The sequence below is a fragment of the Centroberyx gerrardi genome, chromosome 14 (genome assembly GCF_048128805.1).
Source record: "Centroberyx gerrardi isolate f3 chromosome 14, fCenGer3.hap1.cur.20231027, whole genome shotgun sequence".
Lineage (NCBI taxonomy): Eukaryota > Metazoa > Chordata > Actinopteri > Beryciformes > Berycidae > Centroberyx > Centroberyx gerrardi.
This window is the reverse complement of record NC_136010.1, coordinates 6,410,752-6,434,068: the sequence shown is the minus strand read 5'-3', so window position 1 is coordinate 6,434,068 and position 23,317 is coordinate 6,410,752. Positions and strand designations below refer to the sequence as shown.

General features: G+C 42.7%; 1 protein-coding gene across 1 annotated transcript in view; it reads left to right on the top strand.

Annotated features, from left to right (window-relative positions):
- The window catches only part of sema3bl (sema domain, immunoglobulin domain (Ig), short basic domain, secreted, (semaphorin) 3bl), a 72,335-nt gene extending 50,569 nt beyond the window's left edge, over window positions 1–21,766 (top strand). Inside the window, exons 5-16 of the mRNA XM_071902781.2 lie at window positions 1,579–1,669; window positions 5,409–5,525; window positions 5,937–6,079; window positions 8,174–8,288; window positions 8,386–8,455; window positions 9,161–9,305; window positions 14,849–15,080; window positions 15,186–15,277; window positions 15,606–15,647; window positions 15,820–16,045; window positions 18,861–18,994; window positions 20,325–21,766. Coding sequence (XP_071758882.1) covers window positions 1,579–1,669; window positions 5,409–5,525; window positions 5,937–6,079; window positions 8,174–8,288; window positions 8,386–8,455; window positions 9,161–9,305; window positions 14,849–15,080; window positions 15,186–15,277; window positions 15,606–15,647; window positions 15,820–16,045; window positions 18,861–18,994; window positions 20,325–20,837 — 1,920 coding nt within the window. The 3' untranslated portion in view covers window positions 20,838–21,766. The remainder of the gene's footprint in view (window positions 1–1,578; window positions 1,670–5,408; window positions 5,526–5,936; window positions 6,080–8,173; window positions 8,289–8,385; window positions 8,456–9,160; window positions 9,306–14,848; window positions 15,081–15,185; window positions 15,278–15,605; window positions 15,648–15,819; window positions 16,046–18,860; window positions 18,995–20,324) is intronic.
- Window positions 21,767–23,317: the final 1,551 nt, after the last annotated feature.

Here is a 23,317-nt window from a genome sequence, read left to right as displayed (position 1 = left end):
CCTTTATGAACATTTAAAACACTACATGTGCATCAAATAAAAAACTAAGAATTCCCTGATGCCAGATGGCAGTATGTTTCCTGTCCCTGACAGTAGCAATTTTCTGCGCTCGTGTCACTTAGCATGTGTTTTTCCTATGAGTTTTCTATGTGTATGTGTTGGTGCACGCACAAAATCTAACGTGCGTGGGTGAGCGTATTGTCCACTGTGTTTCTCAGAGTATTTTTATCCAGCGGACTTCAATGTCATCATCTCCCCTGTGTATGCTGCTCAATCATAGACTCTCCCTCTCAGTAACAATACTCCATTGTCTATTAGAGGAACAGGCGCTGAGACACCCACAGTTCACTGGAAGGACAGTTAAATCAGTAATACGGGCTTGAATCAAGCACTGGGCCTAAGGTCCTGTCGTCCTCGATTCATTTTCTTTCCCTGCGAAGGCGAGTGCATCTGAACTGACACTGATCATGCACACCCAGGCTGCTCTGGAAGGGAGAGCCTGGTACACTAAATGTGTTGAAATGGGAGCGGACAGGGTGAAAACAAAAGCTCTTTGTCCATGATGAGCCATTATGGTTTGGCTTTTTGACGTGACCCGTCACACAGTCTGAGGATGTGGCCGGTGCACACAGGAAAATAAAGGTGTGAACTGGAACTGAAAATGGTTCTTCGGAGTAGAAGAACCATTTCTGGTGAAACCTGTTAAAAAACCCTTTGAATAATTTCAAAAATACACACGTGAATGAGAAAATAAGCATTCTTTTTCCATTCCTGAAAAAGTAACAATTTTCTGATATGTAGTTTTTATTTGATAGTATTATGTACTTTAGCTGTTTTCTTTTATTAACCCCCTGGCCCCACAGGCTACAGTTCAGCTCCCTGCAGGGAAAATCTGAACAGGGAACTGGATGGGAAACTGGTCTCCACTCTGGCATCTACTCTGCTCCTCTATTTCCCCATTTCTCAGACAGTCTCTTGGTTTTTAGACAGACACTGAGTTCACTGGAGGGACGAAAACATTTGAATCAAGGGCTGAAACTGAAAACTGCTCCTGGCCTCGCCTCTCTACCTGGACAATTGAACTGAGAGGCGACAAAACAGCCTTGTGGTTAGTGAGAAGGTCGTGGTTGGATCCGCTGTGTGGCCGTACCTGTTGAAGTATACGTGAGCAAGATACTTAAAAAATCTTAGAGAAAAATATTTATTTCTTTTTGTCTGTTCATTTCATTTGAATTATGACCTTCTGATGGGTTTGTGTCCTGATACTGTAGCTGAAGTGAGGCACTGAACAGGATTAACAGAATTCTAAAAACCAAAACACATTGAAATTCACACTATATTTTGAGCAATACCTCTGTCCTTCTGTATTTTGAGTAATACTTTTGGGTCTGGGCTCTTAACCTTGTCCCAGGCATTTGAATGTGATTTGAACACACAATGCGCTACTTGGAAGAAAACAGGTGCATCAAGACCCCTGTCCTCCCTATTTGCTTGGCCGTTTTGGCTATCCACATTCTTGACTTGTTTGCATTTGAGAAAAACTTTTTCTAACCCTTATTGTGTGTTTTTCCTCTGCAGCATGTGTTTACCATGGACCCTACGAATGTGGAGAATGGACGAGGGAAGGTTCCTCATGACCCCAGCCTCCCCTTCGCTAGCACCTTCAGTGGTATGTCTATATATCAAATTTTTTGTGGAATTGAAATGAATAAACTATATGCATTTCTATACAAATCAACTTTCACATGTCTTGTATTAGGTGTAGGTTTTATCTAAATAAGTTAAGACACTTAAAGAAATATGAAACAAGTCTTGTTTTCTATGGCAGCCGTGTTAGGTGGCAGAAGAAGAAGACCCAGCGGGTGTCCTTTCTGTTCAGATTAATTTAGTGGGTTTTCTCACCCACCAGAGTGTAATGCTTGTCCCTCTGCACAAAGTGTGTAATGTAATAACAACATATCACTGTCACAGGCTGAACCCACCCTGACAATTCTTTCAAATTAACATTGTATTTTTTGTAGCATTGTATTCTCTACTTGTCACATTTAACTGTGTAAAGTGCCATACATCGATACTCTCTGCGTTAGTTTCTGAACCTTTCACCTCCCAACATACACTTCTGCTGTGTTTTGAAATGGTAATAGCTCTGCTCAGCTCAGCTCTGCTCTGGCTCTGAAACACACACACACACACACACACACACACACACGCACACACACGCATACACACACACACATTCTCTGGCGCTGTGCTGACTAGGTTAAATAGTTAGGGTGTTTCTCCCTGCATGTCTTTAGGTATTTAACTTGTGAAATAACGCTGATTTATCACAGTGACAGGCCACTGAGGGTGAAGGTGTGTGTGCGTGTGTGAGTGTGTGTGTGTGTGTGTGTGTGTGTGTGTGTGTGTGTGTGTGTGTGTGTGTGTGTGAGTGTGTGTGTGAGTGCATCACGCTACCCCACCACGTTCCTCTGCAGCTGGGTGCCTTCAACCTCAGAATGTGTCCCATAATGCATCGTATCTGGCAGGAAAACTTATATTAGAGCCAAATACTATAACAACCCGAACCTCAACATGGACACAAATACACACAGAAAGTAGAGAGCGCACACAGCTAGTGAGGAGTGCCAGTAGCCTACACAAGCTTAGAAAGAGAGACCGACTGACAGACAGACAGACAGACAGACAGACAGACAGACAGACAGACAGACAGACAGATAGACAGACGGACAAACAGATAAACAGGAGTTAGAATGATATAGAAAGAGAGAACTCAAGCTGTACCATGTATCCAGTGGATCAGACCCCACCTTCAACTTTCTGAGGGTGATCAGTCCTTGGTAAAATGATGCGAACATATGTTGTTTTTGATCTATAAATAAAAATATATACAAGTACATAGCCTATCTATTTTATACGAAATAAGGCTTGCGTTTGTTAGCTATAACCTTCTGTGGCCATAGATAATGCTAGCAAGTTAGCCTAGACTGTTAACGTGTCAGCATAATAATAACATCTCAAGGTGCTTCACAGGAGGTAAAATAAATGTACATCATCAAAGTAAAGCATTAAAATGGATCAATATTTGGGCAGCATATTAGACTACTAGTTATCTTAATAACATTACATGCTAATGCTAATGACATTGATCAGACCCCGAAATACCAATCAGGATCTCTTCTTATGTTGTGAATCCATTAACGATGGAAGGCGTCTTTGGGAATCTAGACTAGTCCACCGTACTCTAGGAGAAGCCAGGCCAACCATAAGTTATACCAGTACTTTATTAGACAGATTAAGAACTAGCGAGCAACGCATTTCGCCATAACTTCATGAAGTTCGCACCTTACAGCCTACAGTGCTGTGCGCAGAGCATTTTAGATTGGAACGCCTAAATAGAGAATAGCTGCTGAATTCCACATACGTTATTTGAAATTGGTTGACGTCACTGAGGGGCGGGTTCACTCTTCACCCGCACCACCGCCCGCCATTCACTAAACCCAGTAAAACACCTGTGGAAAAGCATGACTCAGCAGGTCTGCAGGGTTGTGCAGTGAGTAAGGCGAGCGTCCATCAACCAGAGCGGTCGAGTTCAAGCCACTGAACCGCTGTTCTGTCACTGACCCTGACCTTTGACCTCCCTATGGATTTCCCCTTCAGGGATCAATACAGTATGACTAAAAAACAGCAAGAAGAACCTACAATTGAACAAGTTTGACCTTATTGCATGCCATCCTCTCTCTCTCTCTCTCTCTCTCTCTCTCCCACTTTCCTTTTTGTCCTTCTCTGCTGAAAATGTACATCTCATAAAGTAGACATACAAGACAGGTAGACAAAGCAAACATACAGAGGCAGACAGACAGAGAGAGAGATAAAGAGGGAGTTAAACAGAAATACGAGATGGCGCAAGATGAAATCGATGAAGAAAGAGAAAAAAAAAGAGAGGCTGAGAGAGAGAGAATGAAAGAGTAAAACATGGTGAAAGTCCTGTTCATCAGCTGTCGGCATTTCAGTGATCTTTTCTGCCTTTGATTTCAGGATCTTCTCCCAAAATACACAGTATAAAGTTCAAAGCACAACTCCCCAAAACTCTGTCATCACCAATTACTGTGTCTGCGTCTCTGTGTGTGTGTCTGTTTATGTTTGCTTGTGTGAATGTATGTCTGTACGTTTGTCTGACTCTCTCTCTCTCTGTGTGTTTGTGTGTGTGTGTGTGTGTGTGTGTGTGTGTGTATCCAATAACCTTATTCCAGCCAAAAATGACTATGATAACAGGAATTATTTTATCCCCCTGGGTTCACTGGAGCAGTCTTTCAGTCTGTGGCCCGGGTCCAAACTGAACTGACCAGCTCTTAGGTTATCACTGCTGTGGGGGAAAGAAAACCACATGAACGCAATTTTGTCATTTTTCATTTTCTTTACTTGAATTGAAGGTTTACACCGTCTTTTTATGTGTTGAGTGAGTTTCACGACCCTCGGGCCCTTGAAACCTGTTCAAAACCAACCGTTTAACTTCAAAAACGCATCGGCTTCACTGAGAAAATGATCATTGTTTTCTTCGTTCCTCAAAAACTGTCAGACAAAAGTGTTGAACTGATCGCTATTCCCAGTTTTTACCGCATTTATAGCTTTACATGCACCGGTGAACGATCGCCAGGCTGACGGATAGATTTTTACAACTGCTGAGCTGTTTCCAAGCCAGCTGAGGCTGCTGTCTTGTCTAATGATAAATAACCTGTACTGCTGAGGATTTTTAGGCGTGACGTAAGAAACTTGCCATGGGAAAAGTTCGGCATTTTATTTTTTATTTGCAAGAAAATCCGTTTTCTGAGTTGCTGAAATTGAAAGTGAGTCCATTGCTGATGGCCAGTCTCAGCGGAGGATGTGAGAAATGTGTAAGAGCTCGGGTTTCAGATTGCTCTCCCGCTCTATTCTATATTGGATTTTGTACTTTTTCCCTTTCCTTCTCTTTCTCTCCCTCTCTTTCACACTTTCTTCCGAACCGCACAAGTTTTCTCTGTCATCCACCATTTCCTTATTGTTCCTCTGTGCCGACCTTTTTTAGTTTCCCTTAATCTCTTTTCCTTTATTGCTGTTGTTCTTTTACACTTGCTCTTTTCCTCTCCCTCTCTCTGCCCTCCTTTACTTCCTCCCTCGAACCACTTCCCTTTAATCTCCTCTCCTCTCCTCTCCTCTCCTCTCCTCTCCTCTCCTCTCCTCTCCTCTCCTCTCCTCTCCTCTCCTCTCCTCTCCTCTCCTCTCCTCTCCTCTCCTACACTCTCATCCCTTTCTCACTTTCCCTTTCCTCTCCTCTGCTATCTATTTCTCCTCTAACCCTGTCCCTCCTTCTCTCCCCCCATCCCTCCTTCCCTCCTTCTAATCCCCCACCTCTCTCTCTCTGTCTCTAGGTGGGGAGCTGTATACAGGCCTGACAGCAGATTTCCTGGGCAGAGACTCGGTGATCTTCAGGAGTATGGGAGGTCGCTCCACCATGAGGACAGAGACGGACCAGAAGCTGCTGCATGGTACTGTAGTGCTGTTTTACTGTCAAACTATAAACCAACATTCAATACACAAATGAGACAATGTCCAACTTGCTTAGTGCTTAATTAAACTATTTAGTTGTTGTAGTATAGACGTTGCTCTTAAAATTTGATATTAATGTAATTGTAAAGGTGCTACATGTAGGATTTTAACCTCAAAAAGCCATTTCCATGTTCATTTTGAGACATTAGCATAATTACCATAAACAAATAAGACCATTGGAGGATTGGCAGCCTCTACTGGTCTTTACACTACATTTTACATTGTGTGTTTGTTTGTTTCTTTAAATTGGTTTCTCTCTTTCTATCTCTCCCTTCCTCACATCCACCTCCTCCTCTCTATCTCTCTCCATGCAACCCCCCCCCCCCCCATCCCTCCATCCTTCTCTCCAGACCCTAAGTTCATCGCGGCTCACCTCATCCCAGACAACGACGACAGAGACAACGATAAGGTGTACTTCTTCTTCACGGAGAAGGCCATGGAGGCCGGGGACAGGGAGGGAGCCATACACACACGGATCGGACGAGTGTGTGCGGTGAGACACTATTTGGTTGCACTTTAATGTAGATAAGCGATTGAGTTTGCATAGAGTTTTATGTGTAAAGTTGCAGTGTCATACATGATAGAAGAGCACAGCATATAGAGTAACAGAATAGAACGGTGCAGTTTCTTATATTAAAGCTGCACTAGGCACTAAAAATCTTGCCTAGTGCAGCTTTTACCATTCTCAGCTCTTTTGAAAATATGCAACACCACGTAATTTCTCTTGAAAATAACAAGAAAAAGAAGTCAGCAGTGATAAGACGAGTTCCCAGTGGACACCAAGTTAAGACCAGAGCACTTCTCTATGGTCCTGGCACAGGATTTGTGATGGTGAGCAGGTATAGTCACAGTCAGATGACTTGCTTGGATAGAGAACACTGAGAGGATTTCCACTTCAACCACTCTGATGTGGTATTTATTGAGCAGGTAAGTGTGTGTGGTTCAGAATAGACGCACACAAAAAGATCAGGAGTTTCTTTGTTGGCTTGTTGGTAGTGGCGACGAGTGAAGCCAGGTGAGTCAGGAGAGTTATGGAAAGGAATGAGCTGACGGATATGACTGGTTTTAAAGGGACTGCTCGGACTCGCCATAACGCACATTAGGATTCCTACAAATACTGAAAACTGAATCACAGTCTTGTAGGGGTTTTGGAAGGAAGTGGTGGTGGGTGTCATGATCTGGAGGAGACATTTTGTGTATCTGGAAAGTCTGTTGCAGGTCTCATATCTTGAATCCACACCGGGGCTTTCAATTTGACATATGGAGAGTTTGACTTTTCATACACACTCACACTGAAGTTCAGCTGGAGGAAGGTTAAATGAGGGAGAAGAAGACAGAGGAACAGAGAGATAGAGGCAGTAATCTGATTTAAGGGAGAAGCCAACTTTTTACGCATGGTCGCATACAGATGTCTGTAGGATAAACTTCCCAGGACAGGAGGTAATTGTTTTTGCAAGGTGCATGGGTTTATCCCCCCAGCATGACATTGCCAAACCCTCTCTTTTGGAGCAATCAAAGTTTTACAACATCTCCCAGAAGCACTGTGAAGGCATCCTGAATGATGTGCATCCTTCCTCCCTCCAAAACACACACACAGCTGTCAAATTTCTGAAGTGCAATTCCCATCTACCCATTCACACGTTCTTTCACGCATTGATTTGTCTTATACTGCCATATGTGTACTGTGTGCACCACACGGGTATGCATATAAGCACGCATGCAAACACACACACACACACACACACACAGACACAGCTGCAGGTGTTCCTTAGAGTTTCACAGTTTGTGCCAGAAGTCAAGTCAAAATGTTGCACGAACCTCCCGCTGCACGAAAATCCATCTTATTCCTTCCTTCCTTCCAACTCTCTCGTCTCCATCTCTCTTCTTCTTCTTCTTCTTCTTCATGCCTCTCTCTCTCTCTCTCTCTCTCTCTCTCTCTCTCTCTCCATGCATTTATTACAGTTTTTCCTCTTCAACCCTCCCTTCCTCCCTTCCTCCCTCAGGCAGATTTAAATAGTTATCATCACTTCCCCTGTACTGCTGCTTGCCAAGAAGCCAATTATCACCGCTGATCGTCATTCCACTCACTCACTCTCACACACACACACACTGACTCACACACAAGAATGTCCCTGTCTGCACTCACAAATTTGACAAAAATGGGATGGTGAGGGACACACACACACACATGTACACACACACGCACACTCCCTCGGTATCCATTATGAGTCCCTGTACACTTGTCCTCTGCAGAAGACAAGGGACGGTGCTAGCCTCTCTATAAATCATGCTATTTGAGCCTCCATTACACAGGTTTCTCATACAGACTGGCTTTAATATGTCAAGTCTAATATAAACTGAAGTAGGTTTATATGGCTGCGCCTATAGTTTAGTCTCAATTGATACACTAATGCATTAGAAGACTGCGGTTTCCCACCAGAAGAAGCAGGGTTTGGTATGTGGTGTGTGATGTTTGAAGTGCACATTTTGTCGGTTTATATCATGGTGATGTTGATTTAACTAAACTAAAAAGAGGCATAGTTTTGTGTCGTCCTTGCTGAAGTTGTGTGTGTGTCATCTCCACCAGAATGATGTAGGAGGCCAGAGAGTGCTGGTGAACAAGTGGAGCACCTTCATCAAAGCCAGACTGGTCTGTTCTGTCCCGGGACCTCATGGCATCGACACACATTTCAACCAGCTGGGTGAGAGAGAGACACACACACACACACACACAGTCTCTCTCACACACACACACACACACTCACACACTAACTGGTATTTTCTTGGTGTGTAAAACAGAGGATGTGTTCCTGCTGAGGACCAAGGATGAGAGGAACCCAGATGTCTATGCCATCTTCAGCACCATCAGGTAAACTCTTCAGCCTCATAGAAAATACAGAATATTACCATAATGTGAAGTGGGTCATCCTGCCTTAAAGACCCCATGAAACGGCATCTTTACTTCCTTGATTTGGGGCGGGACATAACGTGGGGAGGGATTATTCAAAAGTCTATGAGTCAGGGAGAGAAAGGCAGTTTTATTAGATGGGAGGGGTGCGGAGGGACGGGATTGTTCAAAAATCTGATGGTTTTATTGATTAGAAATGTATTACACCTACTGATGCAGCATGAGGTCACCATGAAAGATACTCTGTTTTCCAGGAAGTAAAACTAATGGGAGTTCATTTCATGGGGACTCTAAGGAGCTGCTAACTGCCTGAGGCTTTTCCACCCTGATAAGAATAACATTTAGAGGGGAAACACTGGATACTTTACTATTTTTTTTAGCCTGAAAGTGGTTAAATTTAAAGATATGGATACACAAAATACCAGCTATCAGCAACTTCAGTCTAAATATTGCTATTGGCCTTCAAAAACAGTATATTTGTCGAACCCTACATTAGAAAAAAGGCTTTTTATTGCTGTGTCCAGCAATTTGAATCATCTCAACAGATGGCCCGTCTCTTGCAATTAAACATGAAGCTGTCCACATGTCTTGTCAAATGTTTGGTCCGTGCTCAAGTAATTTTTGGACGTGTTGGACTGTCATGTCTCTCTCCTCTCTCCTGTCCAGTAATGTGTTCCAGGGCTTTGCGGTGTGTGTGTACCGTATGGCTGACATCAGAGAGGCCTTCAACGGCCCCTTTGCTCATAAAGAGAGTCCCGACTACCAGTGGGGGGCTTACGAAGGCAGGGTGCCTTACCCAAGACCGGGCGTGGTGAGTTCACTGCACTTTGAACTACACACTGCATTGTGTGTAGTTCAAATAGTTACAGCGTGACATAAACACTGGCAGAGTTAGGGGTTCAATTCCCACTGTAGTCATCCATACCTAAACTGTGTATTAATTATAAAGTTTATCAGTAGAGAAAAGAGAACAGAAAAGAGAATTTCACATAGTTTCACAGTATTACTAAAGCACTTTGGAGAGGAGAGGAAGAAAGAGAAGGAGCAAGGTGTAGAAAGTCTCATAGTAAACTGTAGTTACTGCAAAGCACAACACTCTTTAGTGCTGTTTAGTGCAGTGTTTGGTCACACTTGTTGCTGAGGAGATATGCAATATCATTAATAATTAATGTATCAATTAATGCATGAATTATCATGAATTAATTCCTGATTCAACATATGAACTATCAGGAATTGATGATGCCACAGCATTAATATATGACTGAGTATACTTACTTTGATAATTATTACTAAGCAGTTGCTAATAACTACTATTTAATAATGAGAGTGCATTAATAAATATTGTTAATTCTTTAAGTTAATTAACATATTCGTTACCTGGGGGTGTCAAACAGTCTATGAATCCACTTTACACAGCAAGAAAAAGATGCCATCAGCACATAGTGGCATATTTTCCAGTGGGAAAATTCCTGATCACCCAATCATCCTTAATTATCATGCAGTGATGATTAGTTACTCATCATTAACTAATGATAATTCACATCCCGTTAGCGGAAAAGTGTTGCTTTCTGTTTACTTGACTTACTGGTTATGCTTACCATTTGTCCAGGTACACTTTATTCACTGGAAGAGAGACAAAGAAATTACAAATGGAAAGAAAGGGGGTAAAAAAAAAGAAAAAGAAGTGAGGCGTAGAAAGTCTCCATATCAGTAAAGTAAACTACTGTGTGCAGTAGTCCAGCTGTGGTTACTGTATACAGTACAGACCCTTCTGCTGGTTTACATCCTCGCTCTCAGCGGACCTCTGTCATGTTCTCTCAACCACATCACTGTAATTTAGGCTTGTTATACATACACACAAACACACACACACACGTGCAGGCAAACACACACACACACACGCACACACGTCCAGTGTGTAATTCCACCTCATTACCGGGGTGAATGGGAGCGTATGGAGGCAGGAGGAACATGAATAATGTGAGAACAGAGCAGACACCTCTGTGGTTTCACTCCATTGACTCTCTGATTAACAAGAATGTCTTGGCCCAAAACAGAAAGAGAGAGAGAGAGGGAGAGATGGGGAGAGAGAGAGAGAGAGAGAGAGAGAGAAAGAAAGGGAGAGGGAGAAGGAGAGAGAGGGAAGACAGAATGAAATGAATAAGGTAGGATAGATAAGAGGAAGGGAGAGGAGAGAAGGTGAGAGAAAGAGAAAGATGGAGGTTAGGGAAAGAGGGAAGTGGGGAAGGAAAAGAGGAGAGGGATAAGGGGAGAGAGAGAGAGAAAGAGAGAGAGAGAGAGAAAGGTCTCTTTGAACTCATAAGATGGATCTGTGATTTTTTTGCCAAAAGAAACTTTTCTCCCTTTCTCATCTCATTCTATCTTTCTACTCTCTCTCTCTCTCTCTCTCTCTCTCTCTCTCTCTCTCTCTCTCTCTCTCTCTCTCTCTCTCTCTCTCTCTCTACTTGGATAGCAACTGATTCTTATCTGGAGTTAAAATCATAACCTTATTCTCATATAATCCTGTTTTATATTGATGATATTTACTTTTTAGATTTTTCTGTCTCATTTCCTCTGACAGATTTAAAGTCCCTTATTTTTCTTGGATTTTTCATCATAGGGGATTCATGCTTGATGCTGTATAATTTCCATCACATGCGTCCTTACTCACCTGTCAAAACTCACCCAAGTATGGAACATTAAAGCCTTTTGACTCGCTATCCATTTTATTTCTGAGTCTGGGTCTTTAAAGTTAATTTGAGAGAGATTCGGTGGGAATCCTACCTAGATATTTATCTTGGGTTGGCATAACATTGCATATTGTTTAAATTTGTGTCAGAACTAATCCAAGAATAGAAAGAAGTAAGCTTTATTCCCACATTGTGATGGGTTATTCTTTTCATTACAGATTCAACAGAGCTTTAGTGGTAATCCTACCTTAACTTTAGGATGAAATTGTGTTAATATATGTCTACCTCGCTCTCTCATGTACACTGACAGAACCAATTTAGATTGGATTTGAGATTTTTTTTTTCCACCGTTTTCATCATATAGGTTTGAGGCTTGGTACCCTCATATCCATCTCTTGTTTTCTTGCCAACCTAATTGTATTCAACGCTTAACTTACCTGGATGTTTGTTTTGGATTAGGGAATCTTTTTAGACATGAACATTACTCTCATGGCATGTTTTAAATCTGATATGTATTATGCTGGATCTCCTGGATGTTGATGTATCCTCGATAATATGTGTACTCCGTTCCATCTATCTGCACTGACAGCCAGTTTAGATCAGATTTGAGGTATTTTTTGTGTGTTTTTCATCATAAAGACTTTAGACGCGATACTTTAATATCCTTCATATCCTTAATATCCTCATGTTCCCAGACTCATCTGTTTAGCGTTTATCATACCTGGATGCTGTCCTCGGTTTGAGATTGGATATTATAGGATATTGCCAAAATGTATACTTTATTCTCACCTTGCTGGCTCTTTTCTGCTGTCAGATCTTGTCTTCCCAGACCCGGTGTAGGCGTCACGAGTTTAAGTGGATATTTTACTGAGATTTTTATTTTACATTGGGGGATTTTTTTAGATATGAACTTCATTCTTACAGAGAGAAAGAATGATGTGCGTTTGGATATTTCACTGGCTTTCTTCAGTATTGACAAATCCAGCTTAGATTAGATTAAAAAAAAAAGTCTTACTTTGCTTTTTCATTCAAAAGGTTTTTATATCGATACTGCAGTACATTTACAGCATATGTCTGTATGCCACACACTGTAAACTTTCAATCTCATCTGTAAATAGGGTTTCCAACTGGCTTCACTCTGCAAATATGCTGCAAAATAGCTCAGAACTAACAATCTATAAGGAGGATTACTTTAAGGTCAGGTAATTTTGTCAGTTAATTTTGCAAAATGAAAAATTACCTACAGAACAAATACTTGATGCTGCCTTTCTTTCACAGAGTGTAATTGAGTCAATGAAGTCAAAATACAAACTATTTGATCCTGAGATTGTGCCGTATATCTGTACCATGTGAGGATGGATATATAGCTTCATGAAAATAGGTTCTATATAGCTTGTGCTCCATATAGGACCAGTCTTTGGTTCTGTTTAAGCATCTTTTCCTCTCAGAGTGCAGCTGAGTCAAACCAGAGCCACTAAGGTTGATTTGGAAACCATGCAGGAAAGTAATCCTCCAGTGTTTGGCTGTCATCTAATCCCCCTCCTCTCCTGGGTCTGCTTGTTGTAATGGATCAATTTCCTATATGCAATACAGTAGGGCTTACGCAATGCATACTGTACTTAACACACACACACGCACACACACACACACACACACACACACGCGGTGCTAATGGAAGTGGATAGGTGTCTGCCAAATGTGCTCACCCCTCTCCCTCTCATTGATTCTCACTTGGCTCTCAGTAGGTGATTGAAAGCAGCAGCAAAGTTTGGATGAATCCTATTTTACCTTTTGCTTACGGTGAAAAAAATGATCATTTGAGTAATTGAATCAGTGGTTTTATCTAAATTGACTCACGCATAGTTACTGGAGACTCGGGAATAGACTTTGGAGCTATTCCAGTTTATCTATTAAGCAAACAGATGATGAGTAGTTTAGTGAGCAGTACAAAATAGACTGACGCATCGAGAGTACATACTGGGAGCTGCACAAGTATGAGCGTGTAACTGTATGAATGCTGCGCAAATATTCCCTCAGTGAATGAATGTTAAAAAATAAAAGCAGAGCTGCCTGTGAGTTAGAAGAATAGAAGAGAATATTGTCAACCTTGTATCTCCAAAATGTCAACTTTTCAGGAACCAAGACAAATTTTAGCTTGATGCCAATGCATTTCTGTGTTTATCCAATGATGTTTTGAAAGGGTTTCATGAGTCCAAGAGGTCTGAGTATTTTCTTAACCCTTAGAGGACTGTGTAATGATATTGGAGAATCTGAGAATTGGAGTTTCGAGGTTTTCACATGACAATAGCAGAAAAGATTAATTATGTGCCAAAAATTGCAGTTTAAATGATTTAGCTCACAGTTTTACCCACAAATCAACTCACTCATAGTTACTGTTAAGTGAGCTGGAGAATGAGGCTCGGATTCCGTTTTCAGTCCCACACCTTTCACAAAATATGACAATTCCTGTCATTTACTCGACTGTTTTGTTTACTGTATGCAAAATGATATTGTAAGCCATTAAGCAGGCAGTTTCCCTTAAATTGGCTCACACACACTCACTGGCTGCAGTGGAGAACAGAGCTTGAAATCGCTTCCAAATTCCACACCTTTCACAAAAAATGATAATTCATGTCATTTGGCAGACTGTACTTGGAAGGATGTATTTCTATACATTTTTCTCAATAGCCTGCAGATTTTTGACTCCCTGCATAGTTCAGATTTCCCCATTGAAATTGAATCCAGACCAACATTAACAGGACTATTGTGTGGATCAGTTACTGTTGTGATAAGCTGGAATAACAATATTTTTACCATATGGAAGTACAGTATAGAATAGTAATATCTAGCATTGATATTTATACAAATACCTTAACTGCTTTAATAAGGCGATCAAATGACCAGCTAATCTCTAAAGAATCTCTACTGTGTAAAGGAATCAATCTTAATTTAGTTTTTACCCTTTTCTCTTCCTTACATTTATGATATTTGGCAAGGTTGTCAAGCTTCTGACTTTGACATATGCTTTCATTTTAGTCAGTCAGGGTTGCAGTGTTACTCTTGCCCTCCGGTGCTGATGTAGCCGTTTTCTCTTGTCCTCTTCTCTGTCATCCCTTCCTCCCTTCCCCTGTGAATTTTGTCAGACAGACATTTACTTAAAGCCTAACTCTGGTCATTCTCAACCTGGGCTTTATTTCCCCATCATTTTCCATCATATTGATCAATTCTGACCAAAATCTCATTTATTGCTTCACTACAGATCTTCTTACCCCTTGCTTGCCTGGGTGCGGCTCTCCAGTACAGTCCTAATGGAACAATGGACCCTCCCAAAATCAAAGCAGCCAAAAGCACACAAAGCATGTCTTTTTCGGCACATTGATTGCTTGCTCTGTACTGAGACATGCTGGTTAAAAGATGTAAATGTAAATGATCTAATCTAATCTGTATTGGAGAGCCGCACCCTGGCAAGTGAGATGTACTGTAGATCCATAGTGAAGCAAATGACAAGATTTTGGTCAGAATCAATCAGTATGATGGAAAATGATGGGAAAATAGGGTCCAGGTTTGAAAATGGCCGGAGCTATGCGTTAATCTCTCCTTCTTTTCTTGCATTTCCGAGTTAACTTACTTCTCTCCCTCTTTCCCCCCCCCTCCCTCGTTCCAGTGCCCCAGTAAAATCACCAACCAGCCTGGCAGAGAGTTCGGCAGCACGAAGGACTTCCCCGACTCGGTGCTGCAGTTCGCCCGCGGACACCCGCTGATGTGGCGGCCGGTGCACCCTGCGCTGCGGCAGCCGGTGCTGGTGAAGGCCAACATCCCCTATCGGCTGAAACAGATCGTGGTGGACCGGGTCGAGGCCGAGGACGGCCAGTACGATGTCATGTTCATCGGCACCGGTGAGTGTATCTGAGGTTTAGGTGGAACAAAGTAGCTTCATCATGACTGTTTGGTTCTCACCCTTGACCTTTGAACTTATGTGTCTTCCTGTCTTTCTGATGCAGACACTGGCACGGTGTTGAAAGTCATCGCTCTGCACAGTGGCAACAGCCTGGAGACGGAGGAGGTCACACTGGAGGAGCTGCAGGTCTTTAAGGTAAATTTGATATTATTATTTCTTTAACATCCTCTCCATCCATCTCCCCCTCCTCTTGCTTCTCAGTCCTTTTCTTTATAGAGGAGTACTGGAGGAGGTACAGATCGATAACATTTCTTTCATTATCTCTCTGAAACCCTCTTTGTAATCTGCTTCTACTGATAAGAACCCAATTTTTTTTTCTTCATCTTTCTATGATTTTTTTCATCTTCCATCTTAATAATCCTCTATTTAAGTTCACTCTCCATCACATCGTCTGTGGCTTTTCGTATATGAAGCCTTTTCACACTGTGTGAAATATATGAAGTATATTTTTTCATCATTTCAGGTGCCAACTCCGATTACATCGATGGACATATCAGTCAAAAGGGTGAGATGACATGACAGTAATTATTAACTTTAATGCTCACTTCTCTAAAAGTTACACAAATCTGACACAAACTTAGTTGTCATCATTTTTAGCTAACCTTCCTTGTTACCAATTATTATCTTCATCATGTACATATACAATAGCCCCTCGTCCTCCATCCCTCTCCCTGCAGCAAGCCCTGTATGTGGGCTCTCCAGCGGGCGTGGCCCAGGTGAAGCTGCACCGCTGTGAGACGTATGGGAAGGCCTGCGCTGAGTGCTGCCTGGCCAGAGACCCGTACTGCGCCTGGGACGGATCCTCCTGCGCCCAGTACCTGCCCAACAGCAAGCGCCGCTACCGCAGACAGGACATCAGGCACGGGAACCCTGTGCTGCAGTGTGTGGACCAGAACCTGAGTGGTGAGTGTGTGTAACCAGGACTACTTTCCCTTTCCTTTTTCCTTCAACTGAGCATGCTTGCTTTTTTCCAGTCCTGCTTCACATTCACACTCACACTTTTCCAGTTGGTCCGTGGATTCAAACCCCTTCCAAGGTCCCAGGTCCCATTGGCGACCTCCCAGTGACAAGCCTGCCTCACTAATTTCTAAGCTACTGTCCCCATGTTAAGCTTTTGGTAGAGGCCAAAAGACAGATATAGCAGATACTAGTGGCAAAAATGAAATTTCTCCATAGGATGGCTGGGCTAACTCTCAGGGTGACGAGCTCAGCAATCCTGGAGGACCATGGTATCGATATTTGACCATATCCATGATGACTACATGTGTTATGTTGTGATATGTGATATATTGACTACATATCCCAGCATGCCTGGGAGAGCTTGGGGAACCCCAGGAAGAGCTGATGGAAAAAAAGGAGGTGTGGGCCGCTCCACTGCCACTGATAAGCAGCTGATAAGCAGCAAGAGAATGCACGGATGGATGGATGGCATCCTTCTTAAAATCTTACTGCAAATATTCTTGAGGAATATGGACTGTTGGCTCTCCTTTAAAAAAAAGGAGAAAGGAAAGGGAAAGCTGAGTTTGGATATTGGGCGGGAGATTCAAGTAAACATTACGGCTGCTATTGTCTCAGAGAGGACAGTGCCCAATGCACATACTGTAAACTATTTATCTTTACACAAGTGTGTGAATAAATTACCCCAGAAAGGTAGGACACACATAACTTCAGTGCCGTTCAGAAACCTTGTATCTCCAACATGTACATTTTAAGGAATTATGGATTTTGATATTTATTTTATCACTGATTTTACACTTAATACACATGGGAGACAATATCAGCTGTCAGTTACGGTAAAATGAATTCAAAATTGTACTGTACAAGTTTTGATAAGCATTACTTCTTCCATTGTCTCCACTAGGACAGTGTTCTCCTTACACACTGTAAACTATTTAGCTGTAGATAGGAAGAAGACCAGTGAGGCTCCACTCTTCTGTATACTGTGTGTGACTCTGTATATACCTGATGTGCAGGGGAAGCTGCTATCGGACACGAGCCAAGCTGTGTTTGAATGAGGAATAGGATTTGAGTGTGTATGTGTGTGTGTATGTGTGTAAGCGTCAGTGTCTGTCAGTGTATCTGTCTCCAATGGGTGTTTTGTGTGGGAAGTCAGGTCTGTGTGTGTCTGTCAGACTATCCCAAGCTGTGTGAGACAGATGTTGTATGTGGGTGAGGAATTAAATGTTATATCCTCAACAGCATGTGTGTGTGTGTGTTTACACTGTACACACACATGCATGTAGAACACAGTCTAGCACTTACTGTACACAACATAATGTAGACAAGATCTTGCATCTGGTCGTATTTTACGAGCCATTTGTGTTAAACGTGGAGGAGAAACCTGTTCCCGACACTGCTGACTCTTGCTTGCATGTTCTCTCTTTCCCTATGTCTCTCTCTCTCTCTCTCTCTCTCTCTCTCTCTCTCTCTCTCTCTCTTTCTCTCACACACACACACACACACAGACACACACACACAGCTGTATACACACAAGACAGGCGCCTTTGAATAGATGTCATTTTGTGAAGTGCTGGAATTTGGGCCATATTTATGGAGAACAGTCAATGAACTTTAACAACCCTGGCAAGAGTAGGCAGACAGATAGGGAGAGAGGGAGAGAGAGAGAGAGAGAGAGAGAGAGAGAGAGAGAGAGAGAGAGAGAGAGAGAGAGAGACTCAAACATGTATGTCGGCCATCATGTGAAAAGTGAGCACAAAGATGAGAGGTGGTGGAGAGGTTAGAAAGAAAGAGAGAAAGGGTGAAGAAAGTTGAGAAAGAGAAAAACAAGGTTGTAGAGAGGCAACAGAGAAAGAGGCAGTGTGTGTGTGTGTGTGTGTGTGTGTGTGTGTGTGTGTGTGTGTGTGTGTGTTGGAGGTGTGTTTGCTTACCTGAATGGAGGTATGGAGCTGAGGTGATGAAAGGTGTCTCTCTCTAGACCTCTGCATGACCTCAAGGGATTCAAGGTTTCTTGGTGTTGAGGTGTCAAGTCGCAGTTATGGCAAAATTCCTGGAGAAAGGTATTTTCTTTACTGAGATTCATTCCAAATTCAGATATCCAGCATTTGTTTAAAATGACATCTATTTTAAATGAAGACTGACATGAAAATAAATCTCTTTATGGAATAGAATTGAAATTACTGTCTTACCGCCTGTGTCTCCAAAAACTAATATATCATCTGTATTTTTGAGACATGACTTTCAGATGACAGCTTTTTCTAAAAATGGATATGTTTTGGAATGAAACCCTTCAATTTTTAATTCAGTCTCACTTTGAGAAGATATCGTCTCTGTCCAGTAAAAACCTCATACTCCAAAATATCAACTGTTCATGAGCTAACAGCGTGTTTTTAACTTGAAAACCAAGCATTTTAGAGTTTATCCATTGGGTTTACAAAGGATTTCATAAGCTCAAGGATGATAGAATTTTCTCAACCCATAGATGTAATCCTTGAACTTGAGTTAAAACATCAAAATCAGCAAGATTGGAGTTACAAGGTTTGATATACTATTTGGCGGATGCTTACATAAATTTTAAGCATAGGTGGCCCCTAGGGGAATCAAACCCCGAGTTCAAATTAAACCCTTAACCTTGGCAGTGCGAGTGCTATGCTCTATCAAATGAGCCACACGGGAATCCTTGCAAACAAGAGCTCAAGAGCAGTGAAGTAATCAAGAGTCTTCAGTTTCCCTCATTTCCCCTCTCCCTCTCTCTTTTCAGCAGAAGACCTTGATGGGACAGAGGACCGGGTGGTGTATGGGACGGAGAACAACAGCACCTTCCTGGAGTGCGTTCCTCGCTCTCCACAAGCTACTGTCACCTGGCTCGTCCAACGGGACGACCGCAAGGAAGAGGTACGACGAAGGGAGCAAAGTGGGGAGGTTTTGGGGGGGAGAGAGGTGAGGGGAGGACTGTGCAACTGGGTCTACAACAGAAATTTGGATGTAAATTTGGCATGTGGCTGACATGTTTGACAACCATTTGACATATGGTTGAAATTACACAGTTATATTTCAAAGTAAAATGCACAACCGTTCTTTCTCTTGGGTAAGCAGTGAATTCCTTGCAAACCCTGACCACATGCCACTTGATGCTAAAGTGTCACTCATTTTCTACCGGCCCCTGTGACTTAAACGCAGCGTTGCAATGCCATTTTTCAAGCACAAAATTCAGCATGTTACTGTGGGTGCCCACTCCCACAATAATTTTTCATCTGTTTTGAGGTTAGATGTTGCTCTAAGCTTAACTGAGTGCCTCAGTCAGCCATGTAAGTATTAAGGCATTACCACCCCTCTCCACTTCCCTGCAAATAAACATTTGGCTGCCACTCTAACTGACAAGGCTGCCATGTTTGTGTTGGCACCGAAAGACAGCGAGAGAAGTAGAAGGAGGGACTGAGAGAGAGGGGGGGGGGGGTTGGAGGTAGATAGGGAAAGAGAGGAAGAATGAAATAGAGAGGGAAGGAGAGACTTGGGTGGAGGTAGGCAAGGAAGGAAAGAGAGAATGAGAGAAAGGGGAGGCTGAGAAAGAAAGAGTAAAAAAAAACAGTGACTGGATTTCATGCTACATTTTTCCTGTAGCCACCCAAGCTGAGAAAACAGCACAAATACTCAACTTTGCCTCCTCATTATCACTCCCATTCTCCAACTCACTATCCAATGGTTTCATAGCTACAATTTGCCCAAATTTCCATTGTTTTTCTTCATTCCTTACTCCTTCTCCCCTAGTTTTTCTCAAATTCATGTCTTGAGGGTTTTTTTTTCTTCTCTTGGAGGGGAAACTATGAGGTGAATGTTCTGGTAGGAATCAATCCCAAGGCATATGTGGTTATAGAGGAGGAACTGGAGTGAGAATCGGATACCTGTGGTCTTGACCAGTACTTACTGGGTGCACCCGTACTCTTTCTCATCTGGCTCTGCCTTCTTGCCTTCTGCTTTCTCCTCAAACTTGACTGGTACATTTATATTGTCAAAAGGCCCTGAAACTCTAAACTATCAGTTACGTATACTGCAAACAACAAATTTGTCAAGGCCAATAATGTATTTTCTTGTATGCAATCGTCCTCTCTCCTTTTCCCTAATCCTTGTTTTCCCTGCATCCTGTCGTAATATGTAATAATATATCCTGTCATATGTAATATATGTAAGTAATGCATAAAAACACATTCTCCCCCTCCACCTCCAGGTGAAGCTGGATGACCGTGTGATGCGCACGGAGCAGGGCCTCCTGTTTCGCCGCCTCTTCCGTCAGGACGAAGGCGTGTACATCTGCCGCTCCCGAGAGCACGGCTTCACGCAGACCCTGGCCCGCCTCACCCTCGACGTCCTCCAGGGGGAGACACTGGGCGAGCTGCTGGCACGAGACGACGCGGGTCTCTCTGACTCCTTCAAAGAGCGGTCAACGGGAAGTTACAGGGCCTGGCTGCCTTGCAGCGCCTATGGCAGGGGCGGGTCGGCGGGCCAAATCGGCCAGTCGCGTTCGTGGTTCAAGGATATCATGCAGCTGATCGGGCCGTCCAACCTGCCGCACGTGGAGGAGTACTGCGAGAGGATGTGGTGCAACGACAAGCTGAGGAGGAAACACAAGAGCATGCTGGAGAAATACCGGCAGGCGCAGGAGAGCGCCAGGAAGGCTCGCAGCAAGAGCTCCGGGGAACGCAACAGGACGCCGCGGGACCTGAGCACATGGGAGGAGTAACAAACGAGACAGAGCGAGAGAAGAGAGAGGAGGGGAAAACAAAGGAGAAAGTGGAAGAGCATGGATAAGAGGAAAGAAGGGACAAAGATTACAGTATAGGAGAAGATGAATGAGGCAGAGGAACGGGTCATGTCCAGCATTAACTCCTAGACTTTGAAACTTTGGCACTTGGATTTGTGAGAATTAGGTAGACGTGAACAGAATATCTGTTTCAGCCTGTCATTAAGCTTAATGGAATTTTCATCCCACTTGATACACTCCTTCACTGGATTCTGTAAAATCAACATGTGTGCCTATAGGACAGGTGCTAGGGGTTGTTTCTGGATGTGACCCAAAAAAGACAAAAGTGGGTTGCTTGTGTGGAGAGACGGCACAAAAAGAGACTGCTCTTGAACTGAACTGATACAGATTGTTGTTGTTGTTGTTGTTGTTGATGATGAAGAAGAGGAGACAGAGACTCAAAACGGGGGACAACCTTTTCCCCCGTAACACTATGAGGATGCTTTCAAACTCTTGGTTATAAAGGACCCTTTCTTCCTCTCACACCTTTACCCTCACAGACATTTATTGCTACACATACTGATTTCATTTGTGTGTCATTTTTCACATAACAACACGGGGCTTTCTTCTTTCTTCTTCTACTGAGAAAAACTTCAGAAAACTTCATAAGATTTAGAGAACTTGTGCATGCTTGTGGATGGACTTTAGCAACAGTAGAACCTGTTCCCATTATAGACACAAGCTATCCCAGCCTAATTGACTATTTGATGAACAGTATAACTTGGCCCATATTGTAGTGTAAATTGTCTTTTATCACTTAAAGCTGCACTTGGCAAGATTTTTATGCAAAAATATATCTAAATTGCAAATTGGGGCTACAACAGAGAAGAGCGTCCCATTCCCACTAATTGAGACTGCGTAGATTTGCCCTATTTGCCCAAGTTTTAGGTGTCAGGTATGGACACTGGTGGGAAATCATCTCGGCGTCCCGGAAGTAACGAATCGAAACTTAAGAGTGAAATACAAAACTGTCTCCCCAACAGCACTAAGCGAACGCTTCGTCCAGAGAAATCTTGACTCACCGACGATGATTGAACCTGCTATTTAGACATTTTCCACCTAACCTACCAGTCACTAAGAAGAAGACATTTAGGTCAGAGGAATGTGCAGTTCATTAACATAACGCTAAATTATTTCTGGGTAATGAAGTCCTTGAAACCGTTATCACCTGATGCCACTTGGGGCCGCCAAAGTGCGAATTTGCCTAGTGCAGCTTTAACACATTTACATTCCATTTCTTTTTCTCACGACCAAACACATTTCACACATTGCAATCACTGGACTCGTTTCCTTCCCACCCCATATTCCGCGGTCCATGTCTCTTGCCCTGCACTTGGCTTTGTTACAAAATGCTCATGTGTTATTTCGGCTCAAGTACTTTATCTTTTACAAGACAAAAGGAATGACATAACTGGCTCTATTTACAAGATTATCAGTGACATGGAGTCCTGCAGTCACAGACATGCATACACAATCAATGAAGCATACAGGCATGCATAGACACACATGCAGACACATGCACACACCAGTGCACACACACACACACACACACACACACACACACACACACACACACAATACTACATGAACTTAAATCCCACTCACCCATCACACTGAACGCAGAACGTATGCTTGACTAGCTCAAACTGGAACTTACCATGAGACGATTGTTGATGGTTCAACAGATTAAAGGCACATTGCTTTATTTTTATTGCTCTGGGTTTAAGTTTCCATTAAACACTAGCTAGAGATCAACTTCCCCCCTCTCCTACCCTTAAAGGGATATTTCACAGAGGGTTATTTTCATGTTTTAGGTGGTCACGGTCTGCCACCAATATTGGCTGCCTTGGGGATCTTCAGGCAACTCCACTCACTGAAAACTAACACAAATACAGAGAGGTAGACCCAGGTAATATCATTTTGCTCTGTTGCCCTTCTTTGTTAATTAATGTTACATGTTCACCGTTATTAATATTGAAAGCTGTGGTTAAAAAAAATGCCTGAATGCTCATAGTGACAATGGATTCCCAGGGAAGCTAATATCTGAGGTTCACTGTTCTTCTTATTTCACTTTTAGGAAGTTTCACTTTCCAAAAAGTGAGAGGGGAAATTACATAACCTCGCTCAATGTCTGTGGCAACCTCACCTCACACCATCAGCCACTAAAACTCATTTTCCCACAGTCTCTCTGTGTACTGTAGTCCTCCACTGACAATAGAGGGAACAATAGAAGGGGTCAACTGCAATGTTCGACTGTTCTGCTTTGTGTGCTTTGTCAACACTGGTTTTCAAACGGTTCATGGTCTGAACACAGGATTATCCACATCTTTATTGTCTTTAACTCTGTTGTTAAAATATAACTTTTACGGTTACTGAGGATAATTAACAGTGGAGACTGGAAAGGGGTTGAGGGTGGGGAA